This window comes from Micromys minutus (genome assembly GCF_963924665.1).
Source record: "Micromys minutus genome assembly, chromosome: 27".
Lineage (NCBI taxonomy): Eukaryota > Metazoa > Chordata > Mammalia > Rodentia > Muridae > Micromys > Micromys minutus.
The window spans coordinates 39,363,783-39,382,852 of NC_137962.1; the positions used below are offsets into that span (position 1 = coordinate 39,363,783).

Below are 19,070 nucleotides of genomic sequence, written 5' to 3' on the forward strand. Positions count from 1 at the left end.
AGAAGAGAATAAAATACAACCCTGTACACACCTCCAACCCCCCTGCCTCATAAACTCTGCCTCTCGCACAAATGCATGCTGTCCGCAGAGGGCAAATGGTACTCCACCTAGAACCGGACTAGATAGAGAAAATAGCCCAGGGGTTTAACACTGAGTTGGGGAGACAATATTCTAGGGTTGGGAGGAGAATGAAGTGGACAGAAGCAACATCGAGTCAGCTGTGGTTCTTCCAACCTGTAATACCAGCACTCAGGAATCTGAGGGAGGAGGCCAAGGCCAGCTTGGGCTACACAGCAAAGCCCTACCTCAACAGTAAGTAACTATGAGACAGAATGTTTAGTAAATGTGTGAACACATTTGTGATTTCTATTACAGAGCCAGCAATGTCTTCATGTACACCCAGCTCTCCGCTGCCGACTCGGGCTCCAATGAGACCCTGTCTCCGAACCGCTCCTTCCCCAAAATTGTTTTTTTTTTTTTTTTTTTTTAAGATCAAAGAAAGAGAACACACAAATTCCAGGGTCAACAAGGTTTCTCTCTTGGATAGTAGATGGATCCAATTCACTGGGACAAGCATTCAAATAAAACTTCTTGTCCAAATTCAGATCTTACAGACATGTTGCCTGGGGGCCAGCAAAGAAAAGAATCTTAGGGTGCTAGGGCTAGGCAGTGGTGATGCATGCCTTTAATCCCAGTACTCAGGAGGCAGAGGCAGGGGGATCTCTGAGTTTGAGGCCAGCCTGGTCTACTGAGGGAGCTTCAGAACAGCCAGGGTCCAGAGAAACCTTGTCTCAAAAAAAGAGGGTGCTGGAAATGTTCTAGCGTTGCTGCGGGGATGTCTCACTCCGTCATATCATATACTGAAACCCACTAGATGGTGCTAAGAAGGCTTCCAGACCTCTAGGCACCCCTGCCTTATTTCTCTTGTCTCTAATTAGTGGAACCGCATCTCTTTAAAAAAAAAAAAAAAAATCAGGTGCTGGTGCTGCTGAAGAGAGAAATCCCAGCCAGACTGGCAGGGGATGGCTCCCAGCAGTAACATGCTACTGGTGATGTAGGGCATTCATAGGACACAAGGACTCCGTGGCCCTGTCCCTGGAAAGGAATGCCCAACCTTTGAAAGTCTGCAATTCTGGGAGTTTTTCCGTAAAGCACGTGGCTCCGGGGTGACTTATCTCCTTGGCAGGTGTACACTTTGGGATCCATCCCCAGTACCCATTACCCAGTACCCAAGGCATTTATCTACAGGGCCCGTGCTTGCTGCCAAGTGCTCCACCCTGAGCTACATCCCCAGCCTCCGACCATCTGTGTACAACAGCATGTTTGTCTTCCCACAACGTACAGAGAAGACGTCATAGGTACTTTCTTTTTGTTTTCCCTCATGCAGGGAAGAAACATTAAACACGCCACTCTGAACCAAACCCTTCTGAAGTTTTGCCTCAGTGAAATCAATGTACTAATAATAGTCTCTCCCCATTTGACAGATGAGGAAACTGAGGCTTAAGTAAGTTAAATTGCTTTAAGCAGATATCACAAGATATAGGGTAGATTTGACCCCATATTTGAACTTAGACCATCAGACTCCAGTGTTTTTGACTACCTTGGCTACCCGTAGTGTTGCTTCAACCTCAGGAATTAAAAAAACAAAAAAACAAAACAAAAAAAAAACCTAATATACAGATGAAGAAAGTGATTTGCCCGACTGTACAGCCAGTGAGCAGCAGGGCTTGAACTCTTGCTTCTGGAACTTTCCAACTGTTCTCCTCCCCAGCCCACTTGGCTGCCCCTGCCCTGGCTCACCTGCGCTCTTGCCCGAAGAGGCGCTCCACCTCTGCTCGGCCAGGGCTGCGGGTACGGCCCTCGTTGCTGCCCTGTGCCTGGGGCTCTGGCCCCCTCTGAGCCAGCCTCCTGGGTGGGGGCAGGTCAGCCAGCATGGAGTACTCCTCCCTCTCCAAGTTGTGTCTGGTCTCCCCTGGGGCTGCTGAGCCCCGGGAGCCTGAGCTACCTGGTGGAGGTGAGGGTGCCAGGAGACCTACGTCACTAGGTGGATGGCGGGGAGGAGAGGAGGCTCTGGGTGCGTCCCGATGGCCGATGCAAACCTGTGGGAGCAGCAGTGAGGAGCCATGCAGAGAGTCAATGGAAGGGGCAAGACTGTCCATACTGGTCCCAGGAGGATCCTGGAAAAAGAGGGAAGGCTCGGGGGCCTGGCGTGGTGGGGAGGAGAAGGACGGAGCGTCTCTGTGCCCAATACATACAGGAGTGGGAATGTGGGGAGGCTCGTGCATAGAGTCTGTGGAAGGGACAAGGCTCTCTGTGCTGGCCCTGGGGAGATCTTGGAAGAAGGAGGGCTCTGGGAACTGGCGTGGCGGCGAAGAGGCCCGCGGAGCATCGCGGTACCCGATGCACACTGATGGCGGAAACTGAGGAGGATCGTGCTGAGGGGACTCATTCTCAGCATCTGATGAGTCTGGGAGGAAGGGGAAGGGATCGAACTGGGTGTGACGAGGTGGTGAAGTGGCCCGGGGTGCATCCCGGTGCCCGATACACACTGCAGGCGGTATGTAAGGGGGTTCATGGTGGGGTGATTCGCTCTCGGACGAGCGGGGATCTGGAAAAAAGGGGAAAGGGTCATACTGAAAATAGCGAGGTGGTGAAGAGGCGCGAGGTGCGTCCCGGTGCCCAATGCACACAGCGCATGGTGGCTGAGAGGGCTCCAAAGAGGTCTGGGGAACCCCTCGTGGTGCTGGGTGAAGAGGCAATGAAGTCCTAGAGGCACTGGGATGGCCAGGGTTATGAGAGGAGGAGGAGGTGGCCGGGGATGGCGAATACTGCTGGGGAGAGTCGTTATGAGCTAGCTTGCTAGGAGCTGAAGTCTGAGACTTGTCCCCTTGGGTTGGCCGGAGAGAAATGGATGCCCAAGGCACCTGGTTTTGTTTGGTGCGTGATGGAGATGAGGTTCGGGGATTGTCACTCTGGGTTGGCCGAAGAGGAAAGGAAGCCCAAGGGATATCTTTGTTGGTACGGTGGGGGGAAGGGTTCCTCGAACTATTCCTCGGGGTGGCACGGCAGGGAGAGGATGGCCCTGGATTGTCCTTTTGGGTGCAGCCTTGAGAGAAGGTCCTGGGGTTGTCTCGTTGGGTGCAGGCGCTCCGGAGATGTTCCCATCTGCTGCAGGAAGCTGTAGTCTTGTCGACTTGGGTAGAAGGGGTCCTGGGGGTATTCTGTGATATGCAGGAAGTCCTGGGGTTGTCCCACTGGGCACCAGGAGTCCTGGGGTTGTCCCGCTGGGTGGTTCTGTTGGGAGAGGAGGTCCGGGGATTGTCCCGCTGGGCACAAGGAGTCCTGGGATTGTCCCGCTGGGTGGTTCTGTTGGGAGAGGAGGTCCGGGGATTGTCCCGCTGGGTACAAGGAGTCCTGGGGTTGTCCCGTGGGGTGGTTCTGTTGGGAGAGGAGGTCCGGGGATTGTCCCGCTGGGTACAAGGAGTCCTGGGGTTGTCCCGCTGGGCGGTTCTGTTGGGAGAGGAGGTCCGGGGATTGCCTCTCTGGACACAGGAAGTTCTAGAGCTGTCTCTCTGGGTGGTTCTATTGAGAGAGGAGTCTTGGGCACATGGAGGTGATGTAACATGGCGGTCATCTTCTGGTGCAGAAGTCTTTAGGGTCTCTGGAGTGGCTCTGAGGGGAGAGGAAAGTGGAGTATTCCTTCGCTGGGTGGACATGGTTCTAGGAGGGTCCCGCTGGGACCCTCTTGAAAGAGAGGAAGTTACAGGGGTGCTCCACTGTGTGTCCCTTTGGGTGTTCCGGGGCAGAGAGAAGGTTTGGGGAGCTTCTTGTGCAGAAGCAGCCTGGAAAACATCCCTTTGAGCAGAAGAAGCCTGGGTGGTGGTCCGAGGTCCACTTTGTGATGTCCCAGAGGAAGCCTGGGTTTGCCCTGAGCACTGTCGCTCCAGAGAGAAGTAGCCGCTTTCTGATCGCAGCTTCGCCCAGTGCTGGCCAACGCTCTGTCCACTGCTGCCAGAATCTGGAGAGAGATGAAGATGCTTAAAGTGAGGAGAGGAATCCAGGCAGGACAGAAGATTAGGGCAGCCCCCAACCTACATCTAATAGGCTACAGTATCCATTCTAAAGACTCACACTCATCCTATTTAGGCTGAGACTAGCGGAGGTTCCCCTCTACTGCCAGGAGACAGTGACCCCAGAAAGGATGAATGGGCCAGGAGCATCTGTCTGATGACTTTGGCTCCTCACTTTTACCTTCTGGGTCAGATGACCCCAAATCACCCCCACTTCTAAGAACCCTCTTTCATGGGCACCTGTACCTATGCTACACCCAAGGGCTCTTCCTACCCTCCTGTCCCAGACACTCATCCCGGAGCTGGAAATATCCAAGGTTGGTGCAGCTGCTGGGCACCTACACGTCTGCAAGAGATGCAGAATGACAGGTCTAGGGCAGAGCAGAATCGGGCCTTAGCCAGGTCACTGCATGTGACAGTGGATATCGTCGACAAGAGGTACTCACCCAGGGGACAAACCTCTGAGCATATCTGTGAGGGTGTTTCTCGTTTGGGTTAACTGCAGAAGAAAGGGCCGGCTGAAATATGGACAGCGTTATCCCCTGCACTCGGGTCCCAGAGTGGCTACTTAGGAGAGAGCAAGGGAGGGCCTGTGAGATGGCTCAGCAGGTGAATGTGCCTGCAGCTAAGGCTCAGGATGTGAGTTTGATTCCCAGGACCCACGTGGTGGAGAGGTTGTCCTCTGACCTCCACACAAGCACCTTGGCACATGTACACATGCCCATGTGTAAATTCACACCTACGCACAAATAAATAAATGAACTTTTGAAAAGAGAGGAGGACACACGGGGCAGGGGAGCTCACACTGAATATCTAGATCAGAGTTTCTCTCCCTGGGGGCTGCAACCTGGGTGTGTCGCTCCATCCTTTCGGTCGTCTAAGAGCATCAGAAAACACTGATATTTACATTACGATCCGTAACAGTAGCAAAACACAGTTAGAAAGCAGCGGCAAAAATAACTTTATGGTTGGGAGGGTCACAGCATCAGGAAGGTTGAGAGCCACTAGTGTAGGTCCTTCCTGACCACAGATTACTTCAAAATGAAAAGAAGGGGGGAAAAAAAACCCTCCAGGGGCTCAAAAAAAAAAAAAAAAAAAAAAAAAAAACTCCAGGGGCTCCCTGCTGGATTTGGAATAAGACCCGATTTGCAGGAATTGTCTCCTTCCCCCTCCGCTCCTCGAAGACTCTCCAAGGCCTAGCACCACTCACTCTTCGAGGTCCTCCAACACAACACAGGAGCCTCGGAACCCCAGGGCCGGTTCTCTTGCTGCTGCCTCTGTCTGAAGCACCCTTCCATCTTTGCCTGTTCCTGTCCAGTACTTAGGTTTCCTACCCAGGGGCTGCATTCCACGCCCTTCCGCGTGACTATTCCTTGATTACCTGCCCCCTGACAGCTCCGTGCAGAAGGGCCCTGCATTCCCATAGTGCCTCTGGGACTTGCAGAGGTGTACAGCACACAGTAGGAATGCGGTACACATAATGGTCCCACCTCTGGTTCTGGCTTGGCCTCTCCTACTGTGCCACATACTGAACGAGCTGTCTCCTGCCACCCCAGCCGTTAGGATGCTCTAGGAGCCTGCCTCTCACAGGATGAGGGCTCCACACAGGGCGGGGACACAGTTGTGCTTGGGCAATTTGTGTCCTGCACCTCCCTCACCCCACAGTGAGCTGTGTCAACTGGGAGGTGCCTAGTTAGCCCCTGACTGCAGTGTAGCAAGTGGCCACCAGGTGGACAGTGGCCACAGATTCTAGCTAAGTAGGTCACAGAGAGGATACCGCCCACTCTCAAGAGCAGCAAAGCAAAGCCTGGCTGTGTGGGGCCTGGCTGTAATCCCAGCACTAAAGAGGTGGAGACATGAGGATCAGGAATTCCAGACTAGCCTCAGCCACATAGAATCCAAAGCTCACCTGTGCCAAGTCACAGACATGCACCCCCACACCCAAGTGCTGTGTGTGATCCTGTCCCCAGGCAACACAAGGGGGGGGGGCAACTTGTTGGACACTGAGCGGCCTCTTGGCTGCTGCAGTATCTGCAAAGCTCCCCAGCCTCAGGGAGCCTTTCCCTGTAGGTCAAGTGTGGTCTGAGGGAACATTGTGAGTACCCTGAACATCCTGGTTATGGAGAAATCTCTCACCCTGGAACTGAGCATCACCATCAGTTATGGACTGAACTAGATGTTACTAGGTGGCTGTCACCTAGTTTACCTGTTTTCTCTTTCTTTTTTAAAGATTTATTATATGTGTGTGTGTGCATGTCTGTGTACATATGTACATATACACATATACATATATACACATACATACATACATACACACACACACACACACACACACACACACACACACACACACATCTCTGTCTTCAGACATACCAGAAGAGGGCATCAGATCTCATTACAGATGGTTGTGAGCCACCATGTGGTTGCTGGGATTTGAACTCGGGACTTCTGGAAGAGCAGTCAGTGCTTTTAACCTCTGAGCCATCTTTCCAGCCTGTTTACCTATTTTCCAATCCTCCTGCCTCACTGCATTCTGCCCAAACCATACTTAGAGAAGAGAATCCCAACTTCTTAGCAAGGCTGAGGAGGCCTGGCCCAGCCCAGCCCTATTGTGACCCCCTACTACATTTAATCTGAAGCTGCCAATGGGTCACACAGACTTGCCTCCATGCCCTGCTTTCATTGGTCCAAACAGCCCTCCTGTCCTGTGCCAGCCCTGTACCCACATCTTCCCTCATTCCTGTGTATTCTCTTGCTCTGTCGTGGGTCACCCGGCTGACTTCTGTCTATCTGCCGTCTATCTGCCGTGTTGAACGGTGAGCTCCCTTGGGCAAGGGTTCATGTTAACTCCCTCTAAGACCCCAGAGCATCATAACCCAAACTTCACTTGTGCATGTTGATGACACCTCTGCAGGGACCAGGGAAAGCCAAGACTGCCATCAGGGAAGGGGGTGGGAGGTAGCAGGCATCCTAGCCCCTAGTCTAGCCCCAACTTCTGACCATACTGAAGAAAGATACCAGGGCCAGAATATGGTACCCACCATACTAGACTCACATCCCAGCAAGATGCTGGCCAGCCTCTATTGACTTGGAACAACCGTAATCTCCATCCCCGTCTTTCCCAGAACAGCACCCTGACTGCCTTTTGGAGACTTTCCCCACCTCCTCGCTCAGGCCACGAGGTTTGCACAGGAGGCCAGGTTTGGTCATTGAAATGACACTCAGCAGTGCTTGTGAGAGCTCTTCCTGAGACTTTTAACTGTAATTACAAGAAAGACCCGCTCTTTTCCTGTGGGACACAGGCTAGCCCATGCTATCACTGAAGAAGGTTTTAACGAAGAACAAAACCACTTTGGCGGTACTGTCTGAACACCTGGGCCCAGCCATACCTGAAGTCCCACCTGATCCTTCTGTTTATGGCAGGTATTCCATTTGTGTTTGGCCAACTTCAGACTCAGAACTCAGAGGCCCCAATCTTTTGAGAGAGGTCAGTATGGCCCAAGAACGACTATTATTAAGATTAAACATTATCATTAAGATTCAAGCCCTTGGCTGGGCCGTAGTGGAGGTATACACCTTTAATCCCAACACTCAGGAGGCAGAGACAGGCAGATCTCTGAGAGTTCGAGGCCAGCCTGGTCTACAGACTGAGTTCCAGGACAGCCACGGCAACAGAGAGAAACCTTGTCTCAAGAACAACAAAAACAAACCAACAAACACAAGAAGACTTGAGCCCTCAAGGCTGGGGAGATGGCTGAGCTGTTAAGAGCACTGGTTGCTCTCCAGAAATCCTGGGTTTAATTCCAGCAACCACCTGTCAGTTCACAACTCCCTGAAACTCCTGTTACAGGGTCCAACACCCTCACACAGACATACATGTAGCCAAAACACCAATGCACACAAAATAAAAATAAAGTAGTTTTAAAAAATGTGGTCCCTCAAAGGAAGACCAGGCCCCTCGGCCATCACTATTTTATGGCTATGAGACTAGAGGGACTCACTCTCCTTCCTCTGGCCTGCTGTGTCTCCTCTGCTTGGGGACCTGGTGATCGTCCGAACACTGTCAGCTCTCAGCCCCTCCTGAGGTCTCCTTGGGATCATCGCGGTGAGTCTGTTCCTGTTGGGGACCACCCCTGGCCTCTCAACAGTGTCCCAATCCTGCTAGAGAGAAAAGAGTTTGTCGGAAGAGGGCCCCTGGGTCTGTACTCCCAGAACGAAGGGTAGAATAATAGAATTTTAAGGGCACCCCTGTAGCCTGTGGGGTTCTCAGCCGCAGTTGCACCATCTGTCAGTTTTGAGGAGATGCAGCCATTAAAGCCAAAAGCTGGGCCAAAGACACACAAATGGGAGAAATAGTTTCAAATCCCAGGCCCACCACTTCCCAGCTGTGTGGTCTCAAGTGACATGCTTCCTTCCAGTCTCTGGGCCTCAGTTCCCAATAGGGCCACAGCCATCTTTATTGGCTCAGGCCCACTGAGACCTCGGGACGGCACCTGCCACGTGTGTGAACAGCCTAGGCTGTTTCTGTGGAGCCCATTCTTTTCTGTCATTTCCTTTTTGGTAGGGTGGGGATGTCTCATGGGACAGGTCTGAGTGACAGGCAAAGGGACAGCTTCTAGGCCTCTCTCTCCTGCCAGCCCCTGCCACCCAAACCCAGTCCCTTCCCTCTGCCTTTGGAGATCAACACTGGGACTGATTATGGACTCAGAACAGAAGCTCGCGGCCAGAGCAGAGCACGAGCCAGTCTCTTGTTTGCTCTGGACACCACGCCTACTTCTCAGCCCTGAGACCTGAGCCAGCTGGTGACTAAACCAAAGTACCCATGGACTGAAACTCCTCCCACTACCTACCTTCACTAACCCCCACTCCCACACCCCCCACTCCCCACCCCCCAGCCAGCCTAGTAGCCCTGTCCTCCTAGCAGGGAAGGCAATGGCTAAGTATGGCTTATTGGTTTTGCTATGAAAGGCACAGCCCTCCTCTGGAGGTTTAGAGCTCCTCCTGTCTCCAGGGCTGAGAACACTAGGTGACCCTGTTCTTGTTCCCAGACCCCTGCCCTTAGCTCACCACAGAAGGGGACTTGCTGGTATCATGAGGGGTGCTGCTGTCTTGGCTGGAGCTGGTGTTGGAGTTGGGGTCCTCGTCTTTGTTTTTGTCGGTACCGATGCTACAGGCCAGGCCCTCCAGATAAGGTATCCCCTCGGGGTCCTGGTGCCTGTTCCTTGGGGCAGCTGCAGGGCCCTCTGCAGGGAGAGCTGTTGTTGGGGACCAGACCCTGGAAGAGGAGAGAGATCAATGACTTTCCCCCGCCCCAGAAGGTAACAGAGTCAAGGAGTAAGCCCTGCCCACCCAGGTACATGTGGGTGTGTTCACGCTGAGCCAGGGTGCGAACTGTTCTGCCCACTGCTGAACAGGAAGTCAGTGCTGAGGGTGTCTGGGCTGGGCTGTATATCAGCCACCTTCTAGACCCATAGCACCCTCCCATGGGAATGGGCAGTGGGGACACTAAGCTTGGCTTGCAGATGAAGGCTGGTAAGCAGCGTGAGGTGAGACAAGCTCCGAGAGCAGGCGCTGTGGGAATAGGTGGACTTGACAAAGTCTTGTGTTCCTGGCTCAAGAGGCCTAAGTGACCCACACTTGGGACTATAAAATAGTGGGGGGAGCTGGAGTGGTGGCTCTGCTGTTAAAGGCTAGGCCCCCAACCCAAAATATAAGACAGGTAGGAGTGAGGGCGCATAAAGGAGACCTACCATTAAGGGAAAAATGGAGCATTCTACACACATGTGTGTGTGCACACCCTCACGGCTAAACCACACAACAAGGGTTTGCAAATCAAACGCTGACAAGGTCTGCAGGAAAGATTCTACTCATGAATGTGTCCCCGGATTTCCTAAAATACTTTTGACTGCCAGAGCCTCCCTTTTCTCTTAAAATAATGTCCGCCTGAGGGGAAGGCTTGCTCTCACACAGTGAGGACTTGCTATAGCCTCTCTTCTTTTTGAGTTTTATGTCTGATGTATGGGGAAATCAAACCCAGGATATATGGCACACCGCCCGTCTCAGCCCCTCTTATTTTACAGACAGGAAAGGAAAAGCATAAAGAGATGAAATAGCACATCAAAGGCCCCATAGCCCATCACAGCAGATGGACTAGCCTCTGGACACTCAAGTCATGGCCTCCCAAAGTCTCAAGACCCCAGTAGGGAACCTAAAGTCAGTTTAGGCCTGGACTGAAAGGAACCTCAAAGCCTGGGGACCCAATCAAGCAGGAGTCATAAGGGGTGCCCTTGCTGAGAGGACCATTCAGCCTTTTGGGGGGTAAGAGGGACAGAGGCTAGCTGTGTAACCCAAGCTAGCCTTCAGCTCCAAATCCTCTCACCTCTGAGTGCTGGTATTAAGTCTATCTGACACCAAACCCAGCTCCTACAATCATTAAGAGCCATACACAAGGACCAGGAGAAGTAAATAGCTATCCCGTACCCCATGGAATTATGGGATGGGCAGAACCACCAGGAAAGACAGCTAGGGCCAGGGTCAGAGACCCAAGTAAAACAAGGACAGATCAATTTGAGCTTTCTAGGGACCCCAAGAATCATGCCTAAAGCCCTCTGTGCCCAAACTTTGTGGGCTGATCATATGACCTATGCCAGCTCCTGTAGACGGACGCTGCTGTCATGAAGAGATGCATGGTGGGGGAGGGGTGGGCATTCTCCCCCCCAACCCCTAGCCTGAGCCCGTTCCAGAAGCCTGGGGTCAACCCACCTCTGAGGCTCTTGGCCAAGGCCAAGACTAAGGCTGTCCACAGACTGGCCAATACAGGTGGTGGTGTGGAGTGGGTCCTGCAGGGCCGGTGGGCAGCAAGGCAGGTCGCAGTAGGGTGCCTCAGCACTGGAAGGGCTGTGAGGCTCCTGTGCCCACATTGGAGAGAGGAGACAGCTCAGGCCCACGTGGAACACCCCTTCCCCCTCCCCCAGACAGCCCCTCCCAGCTCAGACTGGTGGATGTCTCCAGAAGTCACCTCCTGGGATCTCCTTGCTCAAGAAGACCTGCCATCCCATCAGCTGGAGGTGCCCCGGGGGACCCCAGGTCAGAGCAAGTGGGCAAGCTACCCGAAGTGCACACTTACACATGTACGCATGCACAGGTCTAGGAACAGGTACATCTGTTTATGAATACCTGTGGTTTGGGGCACCCATGAAAACATCACTGTTGAGTTGATATGTGCCCAAGTGCAGTGTCAGCAGACCTGTCAGCTACACTCATGCATGTATGTATGCAAGATCATACAAACACATATCTATGTGTGCATTCTTGAGAACTGGAACTCAAAGGCCCCAGAACCTGCATCCAGAAAACAAGAGGGAAGGAGGGGACTGGCCTGAGGAAGTCTGAAGAGGTAGAGGGGCTAGGGCGATCTAGAAGAAATGAAGGAGAGGCAAGGGCCAAAGCAGAGGGTCACAGTCCCTAGCACTGCCCACAGCAGGGCCACTCCTGGAAAGGCTAGTACTGGTCTCAGCCAGGAGGAATGGCTGCTCCCCTCAAAGAAGGCCCCCCTATTCCCTCCACCTCCCAGAAATGCAGGGCCCTCCCCTGGTGGTGGGAGACAGGGCCATAGCACCTTGTGCCCCGCCTCCTCTCGGGTTACCTGGGCAGCGGGCTCCGCAGTGGCAGCTGGCGGCTGTCAGCACCCTCTTTCCCGGGGGGCTCCGACTCAGGCCCCCACGCTGCCACCCTCCCAGGCCCCGGTTCTGGGCCGTGGTGGCTGCAGTGTTCCAGGCAGCAGAAACCTTAGAGGGGCCAGCCTCGGGAGCAGGGCCCCTCATTACTGTTTCATAAGCCGGGCCCAGCCAAGAACAATGCGGGACATGAAACCAAGGGAACCCGATCCTGTCGGCTCACCTGAGAGCAGGCCTGGTGGGAGTCTCCCTGGGGACCCTGGAGCCTGCCGACTGGGACAGAGGCTGTAGCCCAGGTAGTGCCCTGGGTGGGCAGAGGTGCTCTAGGATTCAAGAAAGTCACCATGAGCAAGGCCAGGCTATGTTAAGGAAGAGCTATGGTCGGCAGCCATATCCAGGCCAAAGAGCAACGCCCCCCACCCCACTCCAGGCATTCTGTTTCACACCTGCCCCACAGCCAGAATCTGATCAGAGCCAGGCAGCAAGGTGTCAGATCCACGAGCCTGGCGCCTTGGCCACCCAGGGGACAGCAAGGCCTGAAGGAGGGAGCAGACTCTCTCCTAACCTCTGCACTTCCCAAGGCTCCACCAGCATAAACCCCGGGGCTGACATGGCACCTGGGTCTTACTCTCACCCTTAGCCCCATCCCCCCCCCCCCCCCACACACACACGCTCAGTCCCCAGCTCTGATTTCCTGCTTAGTCAGTGTCATAGTCTCTGGCTATAGACAGACCTGGGTCCCATCCCAGCTGGGTGATCTCACTGGGTGGCTACCCCTCTCTGGGCCTTCTTATCTATGGAAAGGAGGCAGAGGTGTGACCAAGACCTTGAAGAGGTGACTTGTCCTCAATTACTTCACAATAAAATTGTCAGGATAACCACAGCCACCCCCTAGGGGACATGAGGAGAATTACATAATGTGACATTTGTCTATCACAAGTACAAAACCCGATAGAGAACATTAGGTAGAATCTTCCAAATGTTAAGTTGCTAGAATCATATTAAATGCAATAAAACACAAAGAAATTAACCAGACGTAGTATCACACACCTGCAATGGAAGCACTAAGACGGGAGGGTTATGAGTTCAAGGCCAGCCTGGGCTACATAGAAAGACTGTCTGAAAGGCGGGGAGGGGCATGGAATGGCAGCAAATAGATTATAAAGGTCTGTGTGGCCCTATCGAAAAGCAAGGCTCTCTCACACAACTATCCTCCCTCTCTCCAAACCAGGCCATGGCCTACTCAGTACCATGTGACTTTCCTGGGGCTCCACTTTGGGTCGTAGGGGACACCTTGTGACCAGAGTCACTTCTATATATATATTTAGATTTATTAATTTATGTATACAGCATTCTGCCTGCATGTTTGCTTGCAGGCCAGAAGAGGGCACCATGTCTCTCTAGATGGTTATGAGCCACCATGTGGTTGCTGGGAATTAAACTCAGGACTAGTGCTCTTAACCTCTGAGTCATCTCTCCAGCCCCCCCCCCCCCATTTCTACATATTCTAGAGCAGCTGAAGCCATGAGCAGGAAAGCTGAAGCCGTCCCCTGTGGCAGGTGTGGGTGTGGGGAACCTAACAGGGGCCATGCTGACCCTCTCAGCCAGTATTGAGACACACACACACACACACACACACACACACATACACACATACACACACACTCCCCCTCCCCTCATTTCCCTCTCTTTTGTTCTCCCTCTCTCTATTGCCTTCTTCTATTGTTTTCAATCTTTTAATTTAATTTTGTTTCTTTGAGGCAGGGTTTCTCTGTGTAACAGCTGTGGCTGTCCTAAGGCTCACTCTGTAGACCAAGCCAGCCTTGAACTCAGAGATCTGCCTGCTTCTGCCTCCTGAGTGCTGTTATTAAAGGCATGAGCCACCACAGCCTGGCAATTTTTTTAAAAGTAGTTTCTATAGGCCTGGCTGGCCTGAGACTCACTATGTAGCCCAGGCTGGCTTTGAACTCAAAGAGTATATACTGGCCTCTGCCTCTCAAGTTCTGACATTTTAAAAGTGTGGACCAACATGCACAGCTTTACCTTTTAAAAATTATTTATAATTTTTTAGCTAACTCCTAAGGGTTGGGGCACAGTGAGTGTGACCACCCATAGGACGCGGTAAGAATGATCCAAAGCTGTGTAGCTCAGTGGTTGGACCACAGCAGGAGACACAGGCTTGGGATCACAAAGAAGCCCACATTCACGGAGCGGTGTGGAGTGAGAAAGGGTCTTGGATGTAGTCGGCCTTTGGGTACTGCTGGGGATGAATCTTAGAGCATCATGTTTTAGGCCAAGGGCTCTTCACTGAATCACCTCTTTAACACCAGTGGTACCTACCGGCTCCCAGTCAGCCTTTTAAAAGACTTACTAGTATGTGTGTGTGTGTGTGTGTGTGTATGTGTGTGTGCGCACATCTGGGTGTATATGCGTACATCGCCTGTGTGCAGGGGCCAACGGAGGTCAGAAGAGAGCATTAAAGTCCCTAGAACTGGAGTTCCAAGCATGGGGCTGGGAACTAAGCCAAACTTGTAAGAGCAGCAAGTGCTCTTAACCAGTGACCCACTGACCCACTGACCCATCTCTCAGTCCCAACTTCTTTTTAAAAACATTTACTTGTGTGCATGCGTGTTCGTGTGTGTGCGCGTGTGTGTAAGTCCGAGGACAACTTGCAAGAGTCAGGTCTCACCTTTTACCACACGGGTCCTGGGGATTGAAGTTAGGTCGTCAGACCTGGCACCACTGGGCTCACGAATTATTTTGCCGGCCCCCAGTCAGTTTCAGTTTCTAATTTCAAGTAACAGGAGGCAGAGGTGGCCCGTAAGATGGAGATGAGCAGCCAGAGGGCTGGGGCACACACCAACCTATGGCTCTCCTTCCCCAGGAGGTTGAGATTCTTCGCTGCTTAAAGGGACCCTGGAATCACATCCTGTTTGTTTCAATGGTGACCTCAGCTTTAAAACTCTGCTCACTGTGGGGGCTGGGGAGATGGCTCAGTGGTTAGAGCACCAACTGTCCTGATTACAAATCCCAGCAACCACATGGTGACTCACAACCACCTGTAATGAGCTCTGATGCCCTCTTCTGGTGTGTCTGAAGACAGCTACAGTGTATTCATATATAATACATACATAAATAAATCTTAAAAAAAAAAAAAAAAAATCTCTGCTCCTTCCAAGGCCCAGGAAGGTCAGTGAAGAAGCCCTGAGACCCAAGTCTAAGGACAAATTTCTCTGCATGGGACATGTTAGTAAACCTGACTCTGGGGCCTGGACAGTCCTGTGTCCCCAACTCAAGGCCACCATCATCTCTAGACCAAATACACACTTGCAGCATCTCCCTGTCTCCCTCTCTCCCCTCTGCATTCCACACTTTGCTCAGCAACCGTAGCAACACTGAAAACAAAACCCAGATCACTGTAGTCGCTTGGTCTCTTGTGTAAAGTCCTTGGTGTGGCCCCTAACAACTGAGGGAATCTAAGGTCCTCAGTGTGTCCCCAACACCAAAGCTCACAAAGCCAGTGAGAGTTGGGCCCCACCCAGTTCTCCATCCTGTTTCTGGATGGGTCTCCCCCTCAGTAGCCAATCTCCAGCCTTCTGATGTCTCATTCTTTCTGCCTCAAAACCTTTATACGTCCCACACTATCCCTTTCTCTTCTCTTCTCCTCAGCAAGCTGCCGAAGGTTCTCAGAGATCTTTCCCTGTGGTCTGACAACTTCATAGCCCAGATCCTAACCATGATGGAACAGCCATTTCCAGGGACCCTTCCTCCCTCTCCATGTCTCTGACTAGACCATCAGGCCCCTGGAGCCAGTGATGTCACAAGCTCGCTCAACATCACTGAGCTAAAACACTTGTTTGATAGAATACTGGCTCCATTCAAGCAACTATTCCAAATGACTCCATGAGTTGACCAGAATCTCTGTTAGGGAACTGTGGGACTGAGATTACACCTCAGATCTGACCGAATTTATAACCCTCTGATCTAGGCCTGCCATCGCCCCTTCAACTGGGAGAAGCTCATTTTCATAGAAGGCTCTACCCCAGCAGATAGAACTCCCAAAGCTTAGTTTGTGGGCAGGAAGCAAACATCAGGCAAGAGCTCTTTACAACTAGGGCTAAACTGTGCCCAGCACCCAGAGCAAAGAAATCATTGTGTTTGCCACTGCTCGGACAGCAGGAGGGCTTAGATGGCCCCAGGTCATGTTGTAAGAAACTGGCCAGCAGGAGACAAATTGTTGATGTGCGCCAGACATTTTTAATGTCTCTCATACCTGCCAAGGGAGCTGTCCCCCAGAGGTGGGAATTTAAGGGCAGCACCTTTGACAGACAACAGTCTAAAGACGGGTCTCCTTCAGTCTCTCTTGGACTTTGCTTTGTGTTTTGAGATAGCCTCTCACTCTGTAGCTCAGGCTTGCCTAGAATTCACTAGGTAGCCCATGTTGGTCACACTATGCAAATCCTCTTGCAGGGGCCTCCAACGGCTGGGATTATAGGTGTGCACCCTCACACCTGCCCTTTATTTATTCACTTTTTAATCTCCCTCCTGAAAGCTTTATTGCATTATAACTGGGAAGTCATAGTCACAATAGTCCCAGCACTTGGGAAGCAGAAGCATGTGACTCTTTGTAAGTTTAGGACTAGCCTGGTCTACACAGTAAATTCCAGGCCAACCAGAGTGTAACCCAGTTACAAAACAAGACAAAAGATCAGCTAAGCAAGGAATAGATTAGATGAACCTGCAATTCAAAAAAAAAAAAAAAAAATCATAAAGCATGGGCTGGAAAGATGGCTTATTAGGCAACTACATTTGTCTCCAAGTCTCATGACCTGAGTTCAACCCCTGGGACATACATGGGAAAAGGAGAAAAATGACTCCCACCAATAGTTCTCTGCTCTCTACAAGTGATCACGGCGCTCACACATATACAAGTAAATACATATACTTTAATTTTTTTAAAAGAGGTCAGGCATGGTAGGGTGTGGTGTCACACACCTTTAATCCTAGCACTCAGGAGGCAGAGGCAAGTGGATCTCTGAGGCTAACCTGGTCTACAGAGTGAATTCTGGGGCAGCTGGGGTTGCACAGAGAAACTTCGTCTCAAAATCCAAACAAAACAGCCAGGCACGACAGTGTGCACTTTTAATCCCAATATTTGAGAAGCAAACAGCTGAATCTTTGAGTTCAAGGCCAGCTTGGTTTACATAGCAAGCTCCAGGGCAGCCAGGGATACAGAATAAGAGAGATCCTATCTTTAAAAAAAAAAAAAAAAAAAAAAAAAAAAGGATGAAGGCAGAGTCAAGCAGATCTCTGTGAGTTCAAGACCAGCCTAATCTATGTAATGAGTTCCAGGACAGCCAAAATATAGAGACAAATTAATAGAAATAGGGTCCTTGGAAAGTGCCAATGTGTAGAAATATTAGCAGAGTCCAGGCACACACGGCACAGGGGAAGTCCCCTCCAGCAGCTGCATGTTCATGGCTCAACTACCACAGACTGTGCGTTCCGAACCACCTGCTACAAGACAAAGCTAGCCCACCTGGTGTCTTGCTCCATGGACATCCCCAGGGTGACAGCAGCTTAGACAGTGGTTCCTGGCAGATATGCTGGCTGCAGACTGTATACTTGGAACGTTCACAGCCACTTCCTCCATAGCAGGTGAGTCACAGTGGCTGGCTCTCTAGGTGGGGCCTGGGAAAGATTGGGGGACAGGAAGCTGATAACTGGTGGGCCACTACGTAGACCCTAGCTTTGATATGACCAAGCCAGACAAAGTTGTCTACCCATGTTTCTGTTCACATATTTACTCAACAAACAGTGACAGCAGCTAAGCACCCAAACACACTGCCCAGGGTTTACATGTGGTTTTTAATATGTAGTGTTGGTCAAGTTTCAAGGACCCTGAATTATACTCTCTGTATGCTGTTCATAAAGCCCGAGTTTTCACCAAGGGAAGAAAGAAAGACAGTCAGATAGACAGAAAGAAAGAAAGGCTTGAAAAAGCTGGGTGTAGTGGAACACGCCTTTAATCCCAGCACAGAGTCAGAGACAGATGGATCTCTGTGAATCTGAGGCCAGCCTGGTCTACAAATCCAATTGGAGGACAGCCGGGACTATTACACAGAGAAACTCCGTCTCAGAAAATAAAAACAAAGAGCAAACAAACAAGGGAAGTTCCCAGACATAGGTGGCAACTATGGCCCTGTTCCTCACAGGAGGCAGGAGGACCTTGTGAGGGTACAAGTTTGGGATGAGAGTGGGTCACATATGCAGTCGCCATCTCTTGAAAAGGAAAACAAAACCAAAGGGCTGCCAACAAGCATGAGGACCTGCATCTGAAAGCCCAGAAGCCAAGCACAATGTTCAGAAGGATCCCTGGTGCTCAATGGCTAGCCCGTCTAGCCGAATCAGCCAGCTCCAGCCTCGGTAAGACCCTGTCTCCAAAAATAATGTGGACTGTGACTGGAAAAGAAACAACACCAAACTCTTTCCTCTATATGTAGCATAGGCAAGTGTGCTCGCGAACGCGCGTGTACAAATACATACACACACACAAATATACACACACACAAATACACACACACACATACACACACACACAAATACACACACACACATACAAACACACACACACAAATATACACACACAAATACACACACACACACACATACAAACAAACACACACCAAATAAAGAAGCTAACAACATCAAACCCACCATAATTCTGTTTTCTCTCTTGACCCATCCAGTCAGAATCTAAAGTGCTGAGGCCCAGGCTACACCATGTAAGGGAGTGTCCCGGGTCATTCCAAAGTGTGTAGCTTTTTAAACTACAGCTCCCCTCTTATTCAGCTCAACTTGACACCAGTTTTAGAGGAGGTAATCAAGGCTGGGAGAGGTTCCCCAACAGAGGTGACACTGGTCCAGCTGGGGGCTCTGGTCTGTCTCCTACTGCTCAGAGGTGAACGTGAGGGTGCCGGACCACACTGCCAAGGCCCCGGGGTCCCTTGGCAACCACAGGGGGATGCAAAGGGCTGGCCAGGTATTTCCAGACTTGAGGACAAAGTGTTAACACAAAAGCGAACAACCACCTACGATCACCTATGTGACTGAGTTTAGCCAAAAGAGAACCACCGGTTTTTTGTTTTATTTTGTTTTGTTTTTTTTTTCCCTGATCTAAAGATCAAACCCAAGTCCTGGCAGGCATCAGACAAATGCTGTAATACTGAGTGAGCTACATCCCCAGCCTAGCCTAGCTGTGGGGTCCTCTCTGTCCTGGAGACTACAGTCAGTGTCCACACCCTAAGAAGTGACTCTGGTTGGG

The 19,070-nt window shown here is 51.4% G+C and overlaps 1 protein-coding gene across 1 annotated transcript; it reads right to left on the reverse strand.

Annotated features, from left to right (window-relative positions):
• Window positions 1–1,796: 1,796 nt before the first annotated feature.
• LOC308438383 (TRIO and F-actin-binding protein-like) lies at window positions 1,797–12,358 on the reverse strand (the record flags this gene model as incomplete). Its single annotated transcript, XM_080939737.1, has 6 exons — window positions 1,797–4,018; window positions 8,072–8,228; window positions 9,138–9,345; window positions 10,833–10,978; window positions 11,970–12,069; window positions 12,312–12,358. The coding sequence occupies 6 exons, from the start codon at window positions 12,356–12,358 to the stop codon at window positions 1,797–1,799; spliced, it is 2,880 nt and encodes a 959-aa protein (XP_080795863.1).
• Window positions 12,359–19,070: the final 6,712 nt, after the last annotated feature.